The 17,431-nt window shown below is 39.9% G+C and overlaps 1 protein-coding gene across 3 annotated transcripts in view; it reads right to left on the reverse strand.

The window, feature by feature from the left end:
- yeats2 (YEATS domain containing 2) overlaps positions 1-9,202 on the reverse strand; it is a 24,286-nt gene extending 15,084 nt beyond the window's left edge. For all 3 annotated transcript variants that reach the window (XM_023283515.3, XM_023283514.3, XM_023283512.3), the window contains exons 1-13: positions 9,040-9,202; positions 8,515-8,620; positions 8,298-8,395; positions 8,034-8,126; positions 7,712-7,945; positions 7,474-7,592; positions 5,560-5,721; positions 4,031-4,142; positions 3,595-3,639; positions 3,342-3,510; positions 2,673-2,915; positions 1,656-1,823; positions 502-593 (exon numbers count right to left, since the gene is read on the reverse strand). In XM_023283515.3, coding sequence (XP_023139283.1) covers positions 502-593; positions 1,656-1,823; positions 2,673-2,915; positions 3,342-3,510; positions 3,595-3,639; positions 4,031-4,142; positions 5,560-5,721; positions 7,474-7,592; positions 7,712-7,945; positions 8,034-8,126; positions 8,298-8,395; positions 8,515-8,614 — 1,635 coding nt within the window. In that variant the 5' untranslated portion in view covers positions 8,615-8,620; positions 9,040-9,202. The remainder of the gene's footprint in view (positions 1-501; positions 594-1,655; positions 1,824-2,672; positions 2,916-3,341; positions 3,511-3,594; positions 3,640-4,030; positions 4,143-5,559; positions 5,722-7,473; positions 7,593-7,711; positions 7,946-8,033; positions 8,127-8,297; positions 8,396-8,514; positions 8,621-9,039) is intronic.
- Positions 9,203-17,431: the final 8,229 nt, after the last annotated feature.

Consider the following 17,431-nt stretch of genomic DNA (forward strand, 5'->3'; position numbering starts at 1 on the left):
CAGCATCATCATTTATTTATCAAGTGGATGCTTTTATGTGCACCATCTGTCCTCTCTGCCCCAGACTTTAGTATGACAGCAAATGTCAACGATTTACAATTGAGGAAACTACAGAATCAGAAACTAATGAAAGCATCACTACAATTAAAAAAAAAGTGAAATCAGATTTCATTCTTTGTGGATACTGATAGTGTGATGAACATGTGGGAGTGGGATGATTTTACAGCAGGCTATTGACACATTTTGCATGAAACAGAACTGTGCAATTCTCTCCGCAAAGCTTCCCACACCCCCTCCCCCATGTTCACAATGATGTCCCATTTAAATAGCTGCCAAGGCACTCACATCTGCTGAAGATAGCACCCTAGCCTACTATTAATATCACACTGCTTTGTTAAAGATACTACAGGGACAGACCATCTTCACATTTGGAGGACAGATCTGTACAAATCTGTTCAATTCAGGCTTCAGACTGAAACCAATAAAGCTCTACCAACTCACCTTCACCCCTGAGGAGAGGAAGGTGCCAGTGTGAACTTTAGGAGCTGGAGAGCGAGTGCCTTGAACAGCAGACTGTTTAGTGGAGGGGCTTCCTGTGAAAATCACAAACAGACATACACAATAATTCATGGAAAAAAAATGCATGTATGGGTGAGGGCCACAGTTTTTCCTGTCATCCTTTCCTAAAATTTCAAGGCTCTTGTGGTGCAGGGTGACAGTTTCTTGTCAGGGTTAGTCAGCGTGGGTGCTGAAGCCCAGCTCTGGCTGTGCGGTATTTACTCAGGGAGCTGAGTACTGCTGAAGTTCCGTTCCTTACCTACTGCATTAAAATTTGTTTCATTGCAGGATTGGTGAATCAGCCACAACGCCCACATCAGCCTCTTCCAGCTTGATAAAACATCATTTAATAGCACTCCAATCCTGCTGCCAGATCTGGTCGAGCTGTGCATTTGTAGAGGAAGTGTAGGAGTGGCTGAGTGGGCGTGAGAGCAATCTCAGGGAAAGAGCTCCTAAGTGGAATATGAACTGATGCTGCTGATGTGGGGAAGTAAATACAGCGGTTATGGTCATGTAAGATGACACCGTTCTCTGACGTAGTGACGCATACACAGACTGCCCACTTGTTTCATATGGAAATGAACTGTGATTTGTGCAGACAATTGTGCACTATATTTAAGGACAAATACACACATGCAATCACATACAAAATTCAATGTGAGTGTGGGGTCTCATCCAATATCCTTCTAATCTGGACATGAAACACATCAGCTCTGTCACCATGGTAACCTGTCATCCAGAAACGATCCTGCTGGCTCACCACACGTCATACTTTAGGAGTGCAAATTGGGGACAAAAGAGAAACTCAGGGGCAGAGAGAGAGGGAGAAAGAAAAATAAAAGGGTACGCACAGAGCTAGATAAGAAAAAAACAAGTGGATAAAAAAGGAAAAAGAAACGTACCAAAATGTACAGAGAGAAACAGAGAGAAAGGGGGGAGTCTGGACGGTATTGTTCATCATCTGTTCTGCTATGGAGTACATTCCTCATAGCCATTTTTATATTCTATGTGGGCGGCACAGACACCGCTTCTCAATTTTGATGCAGGTCCACTTCCGATTTCAAGCAGCACTTTGACACTGAGTAGGAGATGCGTACCTGTGGAGGCAGCAGACGAGGAAGCCATGCCGATCACCTGGCCTGGTTTGTCAACAATGATGTAAGGATTGTTGAGGACAGAGGAAGAGCTCTGCTTGCTATGGACAGGGGTGGAGGCTGTGGGTGTGCGGGGCAGCGGAGAGTGGCTCGGTGTGGAGATGGGTGACCCTGTGGGGGAGAAATGGGCTATTAGCAAAATAATTGTCTTTACTAGTGCTAATAACAATTCAACATGGAAAAAGCATAGTACAAAAATGCTTCAGGGATTGTTGAAATTTAGCAGTTCTGGGAAAATTATGAGGTGGCGTGTACACACATCAACTCGTGTCACAGACTCAAATTTAAAACAAAAACACATTTCCTCTCAGATCAGTCCTGAAAGGATAAAGGTTGTGTGATTTATAATATATTCAAGTGTCTATTTGATGTACTATGAGCTACAATCTTTCTATTATTCACGGTTTTTGTGCCACCCAGCTGAACTTTTGTGTGCTTTTGCATTAATTTACTTTATTTGTATTTGCAGTGAAGGCAATTTGAAAAGAAAAAAAAAACATTTTGCAAATCTACAAAACTCAGTAATATAGAAACCAATTTCTACAATGTTTGGCAAACAGAACAAACATGAGTTTACAAGAACACACAATAAACTTGTTTTTTTATAATACAATGTCTCTATTCATACTAACATAAAAGCAACAGAACAATATCCAACCTAGAATACTGACATATTCAAATGTCAGGTATGTATTTTCTGAAGGCATCTATCAGGGTTTTAAATAATCTTAGATGCATAAAACTGATCTTAAAAAACTACTTTAAAAAATAGCTATAAAATGAGGTGAGTTTTGTATGACCTCTCCCCTTTGGTCTATTACAAACTTCCTTCATCTGAGTGACGAAATCCAGTTTATCAAATGTACATTTTTATTTCATTTACATAAAAAGAAGTGAGGCAAAGTGATTAAACATTCTTTAGAAACAATGTGAAATTGAACACTAGGTGGCGATATTTACCTGAAACTATTTTACAGCTCATAGTGATTGGTTGGAATGATTTCCCAGGAGACTCAGCAGGACTGGGTGGCTGTCCTTGGGGGACAATCTTACAGCTTGCTGTGATGGGCTGGAAGGCAGAGTTGCCATGGGAACCAAGAGTCACCCTATCCCCAGCTTTGGGGCGTGTTGGAGTGCGTTCACCAGCAGTGAGGCCTGTACTATGACCACCTGCTGGTCTCCCCATCTCTGTTTTGATGAAACCTGGAGACGGAAGAGTAGATTTTAATAAAATTCTGTTTCACCTTTATGTGGCGCTGATAACAACTGTCTTTTATAGAGTTAAACAAGTGGTAATACAATGTATCCAACTCTATTCTTTAGAGACAAGGCTTTTTGTTTAGGAAACCTGAGAAACCACAGAATTGGTACAATTTGGTTTGATGGTAGAGCATCAGCAACAGGTGCCAAGAAAAAAATTACACTCTCTGAGCTACTACATTGCCTAAAATCTAAAAAAAAAAAATCGGAATAAATACAATTAGAACCTGCTTATTATCTTGATCTTATAATTTTCAAAACAGCCCAGTATATACACCCACAGGCAGGTAGGTGTGCCCTAGTTTTCAAAATGTACTAAAATATCCCTTTCTATTTTCATTAAAAGGATAGAAGTTTCTGTTGGTGTACCTTTGTCTACACTGGAGTCATGTGAAATGGGAGAACTAGAGCGTCCATAACTCTGAGCCAGGGAGGTGGCCGACATGGGGCTGGCTGCTCTGTGAGTCACCTTGGTGGAAGAGGAGTGAGGGATGTAGTCGTCCCCAAGAGAATTCCTATGAAGCTCCACATCAACCACCTGGAACAAATGAAGCTCATCATCAAGGTAAAGCTCAGAGGAAAAAAGTCACGGCAGGAAATAAAGCAAACATTTATAACTTACAGTTTCTGCCCCAAGTGTCTGTAGCCCTGTGTATGTTCTGTCGAGCTGAAGCAAAACAAAAGACATCAACATAGAGATTTTAATGAATGTGAAATTAAAGAAAGCTTGATGAATGAGTTCTAATCACTAATAATTTGAGAGGGCTAAATTATGAATAATTCTTCATCTCATCTATAAAAATTCTAATTGAACTGTACTACAAAGTATGCCTACAGCAATGCAGCTACTTTGGTTTTAAATATACACTTGCATTATTTTGCTTTTGTCAAACACCAAACTGTGTATTTAACTGTTAGTGACAGGAGTCAAAGTACATCATAGACCCTTTAGGGTGTCTATAAGCAGCTCAGTTTAATCTGCCTTTGGAAAACTACTGTGTACCAGCCTGAAGAGGAAATGAAGCTGAATGATGATGGGGTGTATAATGTGGTCTGACCTTTAACTGGTGGATGATGTCAATACGTTTGTTGCGAGGGTCTTTGAAGTGGATCTGGATCCTCACAGGGAACTCACCCCAACCGCGACGTGTTAAATGAAAGGGAGGCTCACTGAGAACATACACATTCAAAATTTCTTATGTAACATCATTAAAATACTGATCTGGAGGGGGGAAAATCTATAGAGAATGCATCACAATGTCTTTGTAAAAAAAATACTCCCACCCTGTTTTCTGGCTGAGATTGAGTTAATCTCCTGAAATCAATGACTTGCAGGACTCTCATCTTCTCCCCCTTTGAAGCTTGAGGTTTTCATCTCAACATTACAGACAGTGATCAGACTTACGAGGCCATGTGCATATCCCTGGATATTTTGTGTCGGTTAAAGCGCACCCTACAAGTGCTGCATTTGTTCTTTCTTACTTTTATTCATCCCCTCATCTACATTCGTGCTGCGTTGAGAGTCAGCAGAGAGCATCAGGCATGTGAAGGGTTCACCGGGAATGAAGACTCGAGTCAGTCAGGGGGAGCTTATGTGCGGCTGAAACAGCAATGTGAGTGCTTTGTCAGCTCAAACAGCCAGGAGGCTACAGCTCAGGATAAGGATTGCTGACTGATGAAAGAGATCATTTATTCAGAAGCCATGGGCAAACTTAAATCCTTTGCCGTTTTTAGAGGATAATACCTAAAACTACAGAACTAAAGGCCATAAATGTTCTGTTCCTTCCAGATGCTTACTAAATTAACTGATCTACACACCTTAGCGCTTTGGGCCAGGGCAGACTAGCTTGTATGTATAATTTAGGCGTGGCCAAGATTAGTCATGTTGACGTTGACTCCTAGTCTGACTCATTTTGCGGTACATGACGTCACCTATTGATGCGTGTGTACAATCTGCATATTGAACATGTTGTTTCTTAAGTTTCGTAAACATTAACTGCTTATGAGAATTAGCTGGACGAATTATCATTTAGTGACCCAAATACTGTTTTTTTACAAATTGATATGATTAGTGGGCATGAATGAACTGCATCAGGAAATATACTCAAGGGGGCACTGTTTAATAAAAGATGTTCATAACGGTTTGTTTACTGGTAAGTCTGTGATTAGCAGACTGTTTTTTGCACTTGGAAGTTCTTTTTTTCCAAGACAGTTAATCCTGAATTACATGTCAGCTGATGAATGGTTCTCAGGCAGATGACATAATCCAAAATCGTTTCTTTACTTCCTTAAGTTTGGCAAGTGGAGAGAAGAAACAGTTAGGGCAAACTACTGATTTACAATAACAAAAAAGGGTAGACGTAAATATTGTGTCCATGGGCAACAAAATACTGTGAGGGCAAATCTTCCTTGAACACGTATATCTCAGTCTCTCTGATTTCTATTGTTGCCTAAGATGAAACAACACCTGAGTGCCAGTGTCTATAACAAGAGGAGGAGCCCCACCTATCTCAGTTAATGTGTAGATGTCTGGGAAGTGCTTTTTGAACATCTTAAATATGAAAAACAAAAAAAAACTGGCACAAACCTGACTTCCACTAGGTCATTGGGTTTGTAGCTGGGATGCAAGAAGAACCAGACTTTCTTTACAAAGTGGTTGATGCTGGGTTCTCTCCTGGAGCCTCTGACATACACCATCCACTTGTGTGTAGACTGATCATTCTCCTCCCGTTTATCAGGGGGAATGTACCTGAAAGTAACAAAGTTGAAAAACAGCCAGAGGCAGTGAAGATTTAGCCAATGTGAAGATAGGAGATAATGCGTTCAGACGGTTAAAGGAGGAGGAGTTAAAAACGACACAAGTAGCAAAACAAGAAGTGATGACACGTGTTGGTAGGGCAAGACCTGGTATTTTTTGTTTTCTGTGTTTCTTAAAACTCTGATAAGGGGAAAGAGGGAAGACGGTGTTGAATAAGTCACAAGCAGAAACTCAGCTCCAAATGGACAACTGCAAAAAAAGCTAGGTACAATAATCATCCCAGCTTTACAAAGGCTGCCAGAGAATGAAGTGTTCTTGGTGCACTTAAGCACACCTAGTTCCATATATCTTTTACAAACCATCTAACGCCCTCTTATTATGTACAAATATACACTGTGACAAATGAGAAACGAATATCCCATTTAGCCCTCTGAGACATTCAGAGTTAATACATGGGCCTTGTCAGTCAAGAGTCCTAGAATTAATAAGTTCTTCATTTTCACCTTAATTGAGAAACTGTCTGGATGAACTCAGACCCAGGGGGGCTTTAAATTTTCCAACTTTTCTCAAGAATGAACTTGTAGCAAAACTGATTTATATGTCATCGCTTCTGTGCACAGTCATGTGAGAGATGAATTCAGCTGAGTAATTTAAACAATAAGAACTTCCCCGCTGTTGTACAGTTAACCTCACATTTTGCTTTTTCATGTATGAACAATAATGTTCATGCATTAGTTTCTCCTTTCTCTATCTCTTAGTTTGGTTCATTTCAGCCAATAAATTCAAAGATCTTTTCGAATTTAAATCTATTTTCGACAACACCATAAAAGGCGACAACCTGCTTAAAAGCTCAAGTCATCTGATAGCTTATAACTCGTTCACTGATTTCACTTATTCTCAAACTTTTCAATTCCTTCTCGGGAGGCAAAAGCTAGCTGTTTTCAAAAGGGTTCATTTAGAATATAGACACATTTGGAAAATTATGTTATCAAAGTTTTTCAGAAAGACTGATGAAGTTGCGACTTCTCATGTTGTAGTTTGTAAGAAAGAAAATACTCTCATTTTCTATTTGTTACAACAGGTATGTTCACTTGTGATTTTAAACCTATTCAAAAGTTCAACACAAATTAGACGATGTTTTCTTCTATCACATAAACACTAGTTTCACTTTACCAGTCCATTATGTGATACATAATGGGCTGGCTGCACCTCAGTTTCATTCTGCTATAGGGGAAAAAGCTCTCACTTGTTTGTTTTCTATAAACCAATCACAACTGATAGGGTGGAGCTAGGTGTAGAATGTGTCTTCAGGGTTAGGTGGATTTTTTGTTTTTAGGTGGAACATATGCATGCAGGCAGACTTACATTATCATTAAAATATAAAATCTAGTGGAAAAAAATTAACAGGGCTGCCTTACTCCATGATCCAAATCCTCAGCAAAGTTTATAAGTTTCAGAGTGGTTTCTACCCAGAAGTTGTTGCCGTTGTTGCTTCTCGTAGTAAAGTAAATTTTGAAAATGGTAACATGCAAAGAATCAAAGAAGAGGCCAAAACTGCCTGACATGAGCAGCCAGTGACGGGCCTATAACTGCATCCTACATCTGGTGAGTCAGACTATGTAAACACGATGCTGACTTCCTAAGAGGCCCCCCAAGCTCTAAATTGGAAAGACCGGCTCTATGGCACAGTAAGTCACAAAGATGACTGAGTGAGTAAAATACTTGTTTAGTTTAGTTACATACTTGGACACATTCCCCACTACGATTGTCTTCTTTGCATAGAGTCTAGAGGCCTCGTCTCCCGTGGTGTGGTAGGTCACCCTCTGCTCTGCTCCTAAGGTCGATGGCACTCCAAATGTGTCCTACACCAAATAATGAAAAACACAGCAGGCTTCACGAAAGGTAAAAGGATGATGCTTATACCCACTTCACAATCATCAAACAATCAATATTTTCATCATCTCAGGTCAGTCGAACTCACTTTGCCTACATTACGTCCAGGTCTGCGCTCCTGCCTGTTGCTGTCGTCTCTCCACGATCCCTCTCCATTCCTCTCAGCTCCTTCTCCTTGCTGTGAGAGGGACTCAGACTCTGAATGGGCCAGAGAAGGAGTCTCAGAGCCCTGGTTGAGAGGGGAAGAGGAACGAGACGGGGACTCCAGGAACCGGCGGATGGCTGGATGGTTCAGCACAGCAGGGTCACTCTTAGAGCCATGCTAAGACACAGAGGGAATACTGGTTAATGCTACTATACTAAACCACCACCTTAGACAGCCATCTGCTTAAGAGTACACAGGAATTTACCTCTGAGAGTTTTGTCATTCCAGCGTTGGCATAGTAATTGGCCACTATACATGCCCGCAGCTTGTCCATCATCCTCCTGGCTTCATTAAGCCGCTGCAAAACAATGAAGACACAATAAACCAACATGCTTTGCTCTCCCCTAAACACAGAAAAGAATCCATAAGTTATTCCCACATCAGTACAACACTTTTCTGAATTGCTAATACAAACAAGTGAAATATACAACAATAACAAGGAGATACTTCTCCAGTATCATCCACATACCTGACTTATCACATCTATCTCATGCTCTTTGTTCTTCATTTCCAAAGAAAACTGCTCCCTGATGATGGTTTCAATTTTCTGCACTGTTACTTCTCGAGCTGACATAATAAAAGGGGAAGAATATAAATTAAGGTACAGTAAATGACAGAGTGCAGTTCCTTTTGACCACAACATGCAAAGCAGGTGTAGTAGCTCAGGGTGGAGAGCATGAACTTACCATTATGTTCAGCCGCTTTGTTTCTCTTACTATTTTGGACCAGCGAAATGTCCTCATAGTCGGGATCATTGCCTTCTATTTTCCTTTTAATCCCTGACATGGCTGCCTGCGAAGAATAGTATATTAGGAGATATGCATATCAACAGCTAATGTAACCTAATCACTCCCATGCTCCCATGTCCAGAGAAGCTGACAGACAGGTTACAGCTAACGTTAATGCCCACAGCTAACTTTAGCACTAGCTAGCTATGCTAACATAGCTGTCTACCTCCTAGCATGTTTCAAACTGCTGGCCAGTTATTTAAAAAACTTTAAGTCTTTCATTGAAGCAAATTATACTAATAGTATTACATGTTAGACAACTGTACTGTGCCTCATGAACTCCTTGGTAGATAAATCTGTGCCAGTCGTTCGTACAGCCGGCAGCACTGTCACGTTAGCAACCGCTATTCTTGTTTGCTAATTTTGCTAACGTTAGCACACAGTTGTAGACACCGATTCAGTCTGTATGAAATGCAAACTTACTGGAGTACCCTGTGCTGTGGAGGAACGTTTCTTTGAAAGGCGTGTGCTTTAATTAAATGTGAGCATATCCTTTCCTTTTTGCTGTATTCACCACACGCTCGTGTTTTGGTAAATTGCTAAATCCCGAGCTGAAGAAGTAAGCTAACTAAACAGTGGATAGTTAGCTTTGTAATTCATCAATACAGCCACAAGGCACCACTGTTCTACAAAACACATTACACGTTACATCAGTAACACCTGAATTTTCATCTTTATGTTTCTTTCTTCACTGAAAAGACAATGAGTTTTGTTATCATCAAAAACGCACAACCTGATTGCAAACAAAGATTATTCAAAGTGCTTTACAGTCAAAATCTGAGAAAAAATAAAAAGATGTAAAAGATAGTGTCAAATAAAATACAGAAAAGTCCGGGCAAGTTTGATTGAAGTACAGAAAGTAAAACCACATACAAGGAAAAAATGCCATGAAGACTGATTCCTTATAAACACTGAAATTCAATACAATATAACCTGCCTTACAAGCACTTAAATAATGAACTGCCCTGACAAGTCATGAGAGGAAATGACAAGCTTCACTATTAAACCTAGTTACATAACTGGAATAATAACTGGACTCACCTCATTAAGCAGGTGTGATCTAATGACATGACAGTGTACAAGAACGTCACAGTAATTTTACTGCTCTGTTTTTATTTCAAGTGATATTTGTAGTGATTCAGTGGAAATCTTCAGAGCGATCACACGATGGAATTGTGACAAACAAAAGAAATGGCAGTGATTCCTTGTTGGAGCTTTAAGTATTTCCACTGTTAGTCTTACACAAGAATGAAATCCTCAGTGAGACACTATCCACAGAATAAAAATGCCAAAAAAGTTCATCTCTGCAACTCCAGACCCACATAATTTAAAAAAAAATAAATAAAATTTATAGACTCCACATAGTGAAAATCCGTTTTCATTGTGCTTTGTAGTTCTTAAAATTAGACATGTAAAGTAAAAGCTGTTAAGATATGAAAACAATTACTTGTGCCGTTACTCAAGTAAGAATTTTACTCAACTGCTATGTTCCAACTGAGGAACTAATAGTCATCCAGTTCGACCTTTATATAATCCTGCTTCCTCCCTCACTGCAGACTGCTTCCAGGTGAGCCATTCAGAATGAACAGCTGACTCACAGTCCATCGGATTTATTTACTTTCTGGAGCTCCTTCTACTAATTCTAAAGTGTCTCCGCCACAAGTAAAGCTAACCAAATGTTTTGCTGCAAGAGTGAACCCACGATCTCTCATGCACTCCCAGGATTTCATGAAATGAAGATCCACTAGAATTTTATTACTGATAGTAAGCTCATACAAGTTCATAGCGTTACCATCAGCTTTGATTGTATGCCCACTAATCAGAGCTCCATGGAAACTATAAAGCTGAATGACATTTAGAGATTGTGGAAATTTTAAGAGCAATTTGAAGTGGGCTTCAGTGCAGTCTAAGCTCAGCCAGTGTTTACATCTGTTTGCTTCTCTCCTGCTCTCTGTGCTCACTTATTCTGTACCTTAATGTAGCCAAATTCTAAATAAAGCTGTTTACATTAATAGAATTTTCTCCTTTTGTGGTCAGACAACAGAACATTACATAGCCATTTCCAAGCTGCTGCTCTGTACTACTAAGATACTGATTTTATAACTGCAGTGTCGTCTGAAAAAGTCATCGTACACGAGTTTAAAAAAAGGGCTGTGCTGTAAATTCAGTAATATTTCCATGTCAAGTGTTTACTCAGAAAGAAAGTCTTGGTCTTAACAGTCAATCACATCTGTGTTGGCTGTTATGCTGTCAGCTGTTTTTCTCTATGCTGTCCATCAGAGACGCAGAGAGAGTCTTCTTTCTGAAGAGGCGTGGACAGCAGCAGCTCAGTTGCATTTAAAGTTAAAGAAGCTGAAATAGCCCATTTAGAACAGACAACTTCGAGCTTCACACTTTGTAAGACGGCACAATTTTTAACTCATTGAAGCATGAAGTGCTGTAAAGTAAATGCTTGTTTTGCAGACAGTTTTTAAAACAGCACAGCAAATATTATCTTGCAACTTTCTTGCAATGAATCACCCTTTCAGTTAGTAAAGTTTCTTTTCAAGAAGTAGAGGACATATTTGGCATTGTTTTTGAAAGCTCAGACAAGCTTTCATGCCCAGCTTTTCCAGCCTTTAGCAGCCAGTGTCTTACCAAAGTATAAATCTCTCTAGCAACAGTATAAAAGACTCCTCATTCCAGTCAGTTTTAACATTCGACCCTTTATTTTTAAATTTACTCATCGATCAAAAGCTACTTTGCTGTAGTGCCACAAACACCAGTTTTCTTCTGTTGTATGTCACTACATGTCACTACATAAGACAGCATGTCTAGGAGGGTTGATGCTGTAAAAAGTAGGTCAGTTTTATATGTTGGGTTGTTGGGTTATTCCACCGCTCTCATAAAATGTTTCAACTTGTAAATCTACTAGTAGAGAGTTTATTGACGGAGGAGTCCAGAAATATTTAGTTTTTATTTCTCCGTCTTTAGATACAAAATGGATAATTACCAAACTCTTTTAATTTTACACTATGAGGGTTCCTCTAAGGATGTCACAAACATGAGGTGAAATTGAGTGAAGTTCCTCCACCAAGCTTCTACAGTAACTAATTTACTGCGGGCAGAGCTTACTCAAAACACCGTTTGTACGTGATCCTTATTGGATAAAATAAAAAATTGAGATCGCAAACTCACTAGAGTTTTTTAATGAGCGTTTCTCAAAACACAGAACACAAACAGACTCATTCACTCCTATTTACCGCTGACTGGGTATTTTGTAACAGTACTGACTGACTGTTCTGTAGCTACTTATCTGGGACTTTTGCACTCATTCACTAAGAACTTTTGTGCTCATCCAAGGGACTTTTGGACTCATCCATTATGGACTTTTGTCCTCATCCAGACTAGTCTTTTCTGGGACTTTTGCACTCATTCACTAGGAACTTTTGTGCTCATCCAAAATCGATTTTATGGGACTTTTGAACTAAAATCAATAAGCAAAATCACACCTGCACATGTCTCGTTGACAAAAGCTAAGAGTCGCCAGTGGTGAAACATGCCTTTTATGTTGGAGAAAGCTAAAAGAGATGACTATTCAAAACCTGATGATGATGGTTGGAGTACAGGCAAAAACACACAAATTAGGAAAAAGGTTTTGAGACTGTATGTAGGAGTCACGCCACAGACACACCTAGATGAAAAGAACTGACCATTAGAAAAACCACAGTTTGCACTGTCATTAGAACATATGCAATTATTAGGTACGTTACCATCTGCATTATGGTCTACAAGCCCGACAGATGTTGGATTAATAAAAGATCAGGATCCTATAAAAGTGAAATTAGTCAAATCAGACAGACCAAAATTAAAACAATATCCACTGACTCAGGAAACACAGGAGGGCATAGGACCAGTCATAAAGGACATGTTGAAGGCAGGAATACTACGAAAAACTGACACACCTATTTGCAAAACTCCTATTTTTCCTGTAAAAAAGGCAAATGGAAAATGGAGAATGGTTCAAGATCTACGAGCAGTAAATGCTATAGTAGAACCCGAACCTGTGGAAGTAGCCAATCCACATACTCTTTTGAACAGTATAGGCTCTCGAGACAAATGGTTTAGTGTTGTAGATTTATCCAATGCATTATTCTCTGTTCCATTGGACAGAGAATCCCAAGATTTATTCGCATTCCAATACAATGGTCAAATGTATACCTATACCAGACTTCCACAAGGTTTCACAAATAGCCCAACTTTGTATTCCCAAGCTCTGCGTGCCTCTATGACTAGGTGTTCCCCCCTGATAAACGGTCAGTACTTATTATATGTCGATGACATATTAATAACTGGACATACCAAACAAGACTGTGAAAGAAACACGTTGACAGTGTTACAACACCTGTATGCTGAAGGTCATAAGGTCTCTAAAACGAGAATTCAACTCTGCCAACCTGAGGTTGTATATCTAGGTCATATTCTCTCACAGAATGGCCATTTTGAATACTCCTCAACCTGAAACCAAACAACAAATGATGTCATTCCTCGGTTTGTGTAACTACTGCAGAACGTGGATTCCTGACTATACTAAAAGTGCTCAGCCACTACAGAATTTAATACATGGGAAACAGATGACCATGATAGACAAAATACAGTGGACACCTGAAACTATGGACTGTTTCACAAAGTTGAAAGTGTATTTGCAATCAGATACAGTGCTAGCTTTCCCAAATTACTCTCTACCATTCACTTTATTTGTCTCATCGCATCAGGGATTCATGTCCGCTGTACTTACCCAACCTTTTGGTGCGAGACACCGACCTTTAGCTTTTTATTCTAAGAAACTAGATGTGGTGGCTTCTGGCTTACCTACCTGCGTGCAAGCATGCACAGCTATAGCTGAAGCTATAGAAGCTAGTTCTGATATTGTTTTGACACATTAGACATCAAAGTTGAACACAATGTTCCTTTAGTCTTATTACAGACACCATTACCATTTATTAAAAACACAAGACTGCTAAGCCTCATTTCCATTCTGTTATCTAATCCTCAAATCTCCTACACTCAGTGCAAAAAGGTTAATGTTGCGAGCATGCTTGCTACTCCATTAGATGGAACACATCATTGCTGTAAAACTGAGGTGGAGCATGAAACTGTGCCTCGTGATGACATTTTTAAGATACCACAGCCTCAACAACAGCACCTGTTTGTTGATGGCTCTGCACAGAAAGATGAAAAAGGAAGGAACCGTGTGGGCTACGCAGTAACTACAGAAACCACACTTATTGAGTCTGGTTCACTTCCTCCTTCTTTCTCAACTCAAACAGCTGAATTACATGCTGTCACTCGAGCGTGTCAACTCTCCGAAGGGAAAGACATCTGCATATGGACTGATAGCCAATATGTTTTTGATTCAGTGCACCATTTTTCACGTGTTTGGGCACATCGTGGCTTAACCACAGCAACTGGGAAGCCACTCACTCACAGTAGAATGATGTTAACACTCTTAGAGACAGTTTCACTACCCACCTCACTTTCTTTGTGTAAATATGCTGCTCATCAAAATGATGATTCCTCCATTACTAGAGGAAATAACAAAGCTGATCTAGCTGCAAAAGCTGCCGCTTTTATGACATAGCTCTTTTCCCATCTCTGAATTGTGAACTGTTGAAAGATGCTCAACTATCTGCTCCCATTTCTGAACAAAAAACCTGGCACAAAAGAGGGGAGACCACAAAAGATGACATTTTGCATATTGACAGTAAACCTATCCTTCCTAAATCATTGCATGCCACAGCAGCTTTGGTGAGCCATGGTGTTACCATGTCTCAACAGGAGGGATGGTAACACAAAATTTTAAAAATTTTGAAATTTCTGCTAAACAACATGTTTGCAAAGTGCATGAGTTGTCAAAAACACAATTCACAGGGAAATCAGAGACCGAAAAGAGGACAATTTCCTACACCTCCACATCCATTTCACACCATACATATGGATTTTATAGAATTAAGCGACTCCAGACACGGAAAATACGCATTAGTCATTGTATGTGCTTTGTACAAAATGGGTTGAAATTTACCCATTAAAGAAAAATGATGCTCTAAGCATGGCTAAATGTCTAGCAGGACATTACATTCCAACATACAGCATACCACGAGTAATTAGATCAGATAATGGCACACACTTTGTGAATGAAACAGTGCAGCACCTAGCAGAAGCATTAGGAATGTCTCTAAAAAACCACTGTGCATATCACCCACAAAGTGCAGGACTGGTGGAAAGAACAAATGGCACCATAAAACAAAGGCTAAGAAAAGCAGTAGAAGAAACAAAGAGACCATGGACAGATTGTTTATCCTTAGTAAAAATGTGGATGAGAATAACTAAAACAGAAAAAGGTTTAACCCCTTTTGAAATAGTGTATGGACGACCTTTTCCCATGCCAGTTTTTAACTCTGATTTAGTGAAATCAGAAAGAGAAAATAATCTAGCAGACTGGATGAGAGACTTGTTGAACACACCCAGGTGGGAGGGACCCTACCAAGTACTATTAACAACACCAACCGCAATCAAAATAGCAGAGAGACCATCCTGGATACATCTATCACATTGTAAACTAATAACAGAGGCAGTCAAAGAGATACATAGTGACCAAGACTAGAGTTTCCTATAGGGCAGTCTACTGGACAGTATGCAGGACTAGCCTGATGCGTCTGGGGACACAGACTGACAAGTCTGGCACTATAGGCTAGTGAAGAAACCAACGCGGATGCCTCCTCAGGCCAAAACCGCCCTATGTATTCTCTGCAGGTGACTGACCCATTAACTCTGAATGGTACCCAAGTGTACGGTCCATCTGATGATGGAGGCCTATGGCAGGCCTTGCCACCACACTGGAGTGGAATCTGCACTCTTGTGTATCTCACACCTACAATTCAGGTATATAATGAATTAAAGTATAGCACTCATCACTATCCTCATTATAGACCAAAGCATGATGTTGGTTTAACCTCAGAAGGAACTAAATTCTTAGGAGGATCGTTGCCATGGTGGGGAACCATTAATAATGCTTATAACATTGACAAATTACATGTACAATTGGAAAATCTAACTTCTGTTGTGTCAGACGGTTTTGCTGCACTCACTCCATGGGTTGCAGCTGTACGTGCCACTCTAATACAACACCGCATGGCACTGGACATCCTCTTAGCCTCACAGGGAGGCCTCTGCCACGTTATAGGTGATCAGTGCTGCACATACATACCTGACATTGCTGGTAACATTTCCAACACAGTAAATCATCTTAATGACCTATTGGCAGAAATGAAAAAGGATGACGTTGACCTCGCAGGAGGATGGAGTTTTTGGGATTGGTTATCATGGGGAGACTGGAGAGGGAAAATTCTTTCTTTAGCAATGCCTTCAATTGTAATTCTAGTTTTACTCTGCATTTTTACTACTTGTGTAATCCCATGCATCAAATCTTGTATTACTCGCCTTGTTGCTGTACAAATGCATATTCTGTTTTCCCAATATCAACATCTGCCTCAGGATGACACCAATAACGCACCTGGAGGTGCAGACTCGTCAACGGATTCTGGTTCCGAGGCAGAAGATTCTGTGTAAATACTCTAGTGACTAGGCCAATGAACTTCCTATGTCATTACTTCTCTCTGTCTCTTATCCTATTTTATCTTGTTTACCTTATCATGTTATTTTGTGTTCTTTAATATTGAATTAATGCATATAATCATGATGACCAACAGGAGGGAATGTTAGAAGAAAATTGAGTGTTCACATGATCATATATCTCTGTGCTAAGTTTCAGTAGTTTTCTACTTGCCTGTACACTCGCAAGAATGTATGTTGTAACCACATTGCCACACATGCAGCTTACAGTCACAACACACATACACCTCACCTGCTAAACATTCTCATTCTCACGAGAAAATTCTTCTTCTCACACCACACATATGTTTTGTCTCAGAGCGTGGGACCGCCCCACCCTCTGCTTTTTTGTAACCTATGCTTTATTATAAATAAAGGGATAAGGAACTGCTCGGCGCGTCTCTGCCTCAGAACGTGAGCTGAGCAGGGTGCCCTTGTACAAGAAATCTCTTTGTCTGTGTTTGATCTGTTTCTCTCCTCTCAGTTCTGTGATCCAGGTTGGAGTCAGCCCGCTGGAGGCGGTAATCCTCTAACAGGTTGAATGCGTACCAGAGAGACATGTGGCCGTTAATTCATGCCTTCCTTCACTAGGATGAGTGTGGGTGTGAGATGACAGTGGGCTGCCAATACCACATGTCATAAAAGCCAGATTAATTTATACACTGATATGAACTTTGATGTATAGTGTTTTCTTGTCTGCTAGTGTGCATTCCTGGTGGCTTCATACCATAAATCAGAACGCACATATTTGGGGGAAGACATGACTTGGATTCTTTCCATATTGTTTCGTGTTACTGTACTGTGCCCATAAGAATCTATGAGAAGAATGTTTGTGGTTTTTGATGAAACCAAACCGTAAAATGCAGAATATAAATTACACAAGACAAAAAAAAGGCCCAACAATGTTTTAATCAACAGTGTGAGTTGCTCAATCTTACTTGAAATGGTGTGTCTGGTTTTATACACTGTCTCCTTGTTCGACACAATGGTTCATTATAACACCATCAGAATGATTGATTGGTCCCTTGAAGAAGTGAAAGATTTGACAGTCATATGGAGCAGAATGTTTAAAAATTCTCATTTGGTTTGTCTTGTTGGTTCAATTAAATCCTTTAGTTCAAATCAATTCAGTTTCATTTACTGTACAAGACACAAAGTCATAACA

The sequence above is a fragment of the Amphiprion ocellaris genome, chromosome 10 (assembly GCF_022539595.1).
Source record: "Amphiprion ocellaris isolate individual 3 ecotype Okinawa chromosome 10, ASM2253959v1, whole genome shotgun sequence".
In the NCBI taxonomy this organism is placed as follows: Eukaryota; Metazoa; Chordata; class Actinopteri; family Pomacentridae; genus Amphiprion; species Amphiprion ocellaris.